At 37.2% G+C, this 2,218-nt stretch overlaps 1 protein-coding gene across 1 annotated transcript; it reads left to right on the top strand.

Annotated features, from left to right (window-relative positions):
- The first annotated feature begins 496 nt into the window (after positions 1–496).
- LOC131054866 (uncharacterized) lies at positions 497–1,045 on the top strand. The gene has a single exon (XM_057989501.2). The coding sequence runs from the start codon at positions 497–499 to the stop codon at positions 1,043–1,045; it is 549 nt and encodes a 182-aa protein (XP_057845484.1).
- The last annotated feature ends 1,173 nt before the right edge of the window (positions 1,046–2,218 follow it).

Raw genomic sequence — 2,218 nt, 5'->3', positions numbered from 1 at the left:
TGCACATGCCACAAATGACTGGATAATTTGGAAGTAAATTACCTCAAGGCACTAGCTTATTCTTTCTTTCGTTGAAAATATCCGAACAAAAATATCGGGCAGATTTTTTTGATACTGTAAGCCAATTCCAGCGAATCCTTTCTCTTTCATGAGATCTTTGCTTTAATGGCGAGCAGACTATGCAATTCTGTTTCCAATTGCTTGTCAACTTTTCCTACACACCAAAGAGTTACAGTAAATTCATTCATTGACTGCAATACGCTTTGCATTGAATCGAATCCGACGTATAACAGCCCAAAATATCAAATTCAACGACACGCAAGCAAAAGCAGAAAAAACCCCAAACTATCGTTTCAACCAACAAGCCCAAATTCCCCTATAAAAATCTATTCTACCAGGGTTTACTTCCATCCCTTGCATTAAATCTTCTTTACCTTCTCGAAGGAAAAAACATTTGGTGCAAATTAAGCGCAGAGAAATCCGTCTTTCTGTAAGAATGGAAACGCAAATGATAGAAGCAATAGGCATGGAAATAGTCGTGGAATCCGCCAGCGAGCTCAAGAAGGCAAAAATAGCACCGAAAACCAGGGCTTTCGCGCTTTGCTTCATTCACGGTGCAGGCAAGCACGGCCGCAGGCTCTTGGAGCACACAACGGCAGTGGACAGAGAAAATGGAAGAAACCCTAGCTGGAACGAGACCATTTCCTTTGCCCTACCTGAGTCTTCCATTCAGCAGGACCGCCTGCTATTTACAGTCCAAATATGCAACCAGAGCACCTGGAGGCCTCATGTCATCGGCCATGTGACCGTGCCGCTGAAAGAACTTGCAAAGCAACCGCTTGAAAATGGCGAAAGCTTCCAGGTGCTCGGCCCTTCCGGGAAGCCCAAGGGAACCCTAAATCTGTCGGTCAGGTTGAGTAAAAATAGAACCAGAATTCATGTCCACCAGTTCCCTCACCCTAGGTCGCATGCCGTGACTGCCAAGGGCAACGATTTCTGTGCACAAATCGCCTCTGTGGCGGGGATTTCCAGTAACTTCTTCTGAAATATATGATCATCCTGAAACAAATTTGTGCAATTATTTTATTTACAATTTGTTTCCGACCTAGGTAGCTCAATTCGTCAACATTCAACCAATAAATATTTAGTTTAATGGCAGAATTCATATAGTGGACATGGAAACGGTGCTCAATTCAAATTCTCTGAAGGAAAAAAAATTCCATACATTTCTACAATTCAATTGTGTACAATTTTTTTATCAAGGGATCACATTCCCTGATCAAACATACCTTCATCATTATTACAGTCCTTGAAAATAAAGGATGCTTTTTATTATAACTTTTTGTTATTGAAGTATGCTGTTTATCGATTTTTTATATTGGATTAAGAATAAATATAGAAAATATAGTTCAATCAACAGTAGAATACCAACATAGATGGACTATCATGGAAAGACGGTATACTTGTTGTTTTGTGGGCAGACAATCTTAGTTATCTTTTATCAAATTGTTGGAGTTATATTTGAAATCTTTATTGTTTGCTTATGCATTACAAAATTACAAGGTGTATAAGTTACTAATATACAAATTATCTTGGTGTGCAATGGGTACGTTGAATAGATGTTTAAGGTCAATTAAACAAAAAATTGGTATACATTTTGAATACATGAGATTAATAGGGAGAAAGAGAGAGATGGAGGGGTAAGGAGATAGAGTTAAGAGACAAAAGTAGAGAGAGGATAGAAGATAATTAGAAAGATAGAGAAAGATGGAGCAATAGGTAGAGAAATGTAGGGAGAGGTAAGGAGATAGAGATAGGGGAGAAAGATAGAGAGGGATATAAAGATGAAGATGAAGATGTAGATGTAGAGGCAAAGGAAGAGGGAGATGGAGAGATAAATAGAAAGAGGAGAAAAGGATAGAGGTATTTATTTAGTTAACTCATGTTTCTTATATCATATGACTTCTGATTTCAAGCAACTATCTTCTTACCATGGCTATGATGGAGAAGAAATGTATTATTACAATCACACTAACACATTGGCCATTGACAACTAATGCAGTTTAGATTATTAATGTGGCCTGACAATTGTTGATCATGAATACCTTAGATGTAATAAAGTGATAATAAAGAATCATATAAATTAATTTGTATTTATGAAATAAAATAATTAATTACATGATTGATCCTTCTTTCCTACAAACTATCATGTTGAATT

This window comes from Cryptomeria japonica, chromosome 9 (assembly GCF_030272615.1).
Source record: "Cryptomeria japonica chromosome 9, Sugi_1.0, whole genome shotgun sequence".
Taxonomy (NCBI): domain Eukaryota; kingdom Viridiplantae; phylum Streptophyta; class Pinopsida; order Cupressales; family Cupressaceae; genus Cryptomeria; species Cryptomeria japonica.
The sequence above is the reverse complement of the archived record's forward strand: the minus strand, read 5'-3'. Positions and strand labels throughout refer to the sequence as shown.

Bases quoted from the DNA above. Each gene is read 5' to 3' on its own strand.
- LOC131054866 (XM_057989501.2), top strand. From the start codon at position 497: ATGGAAACGCAAATGATAGAAGCAATAGGCATGGAAATAGTCGTGGAA.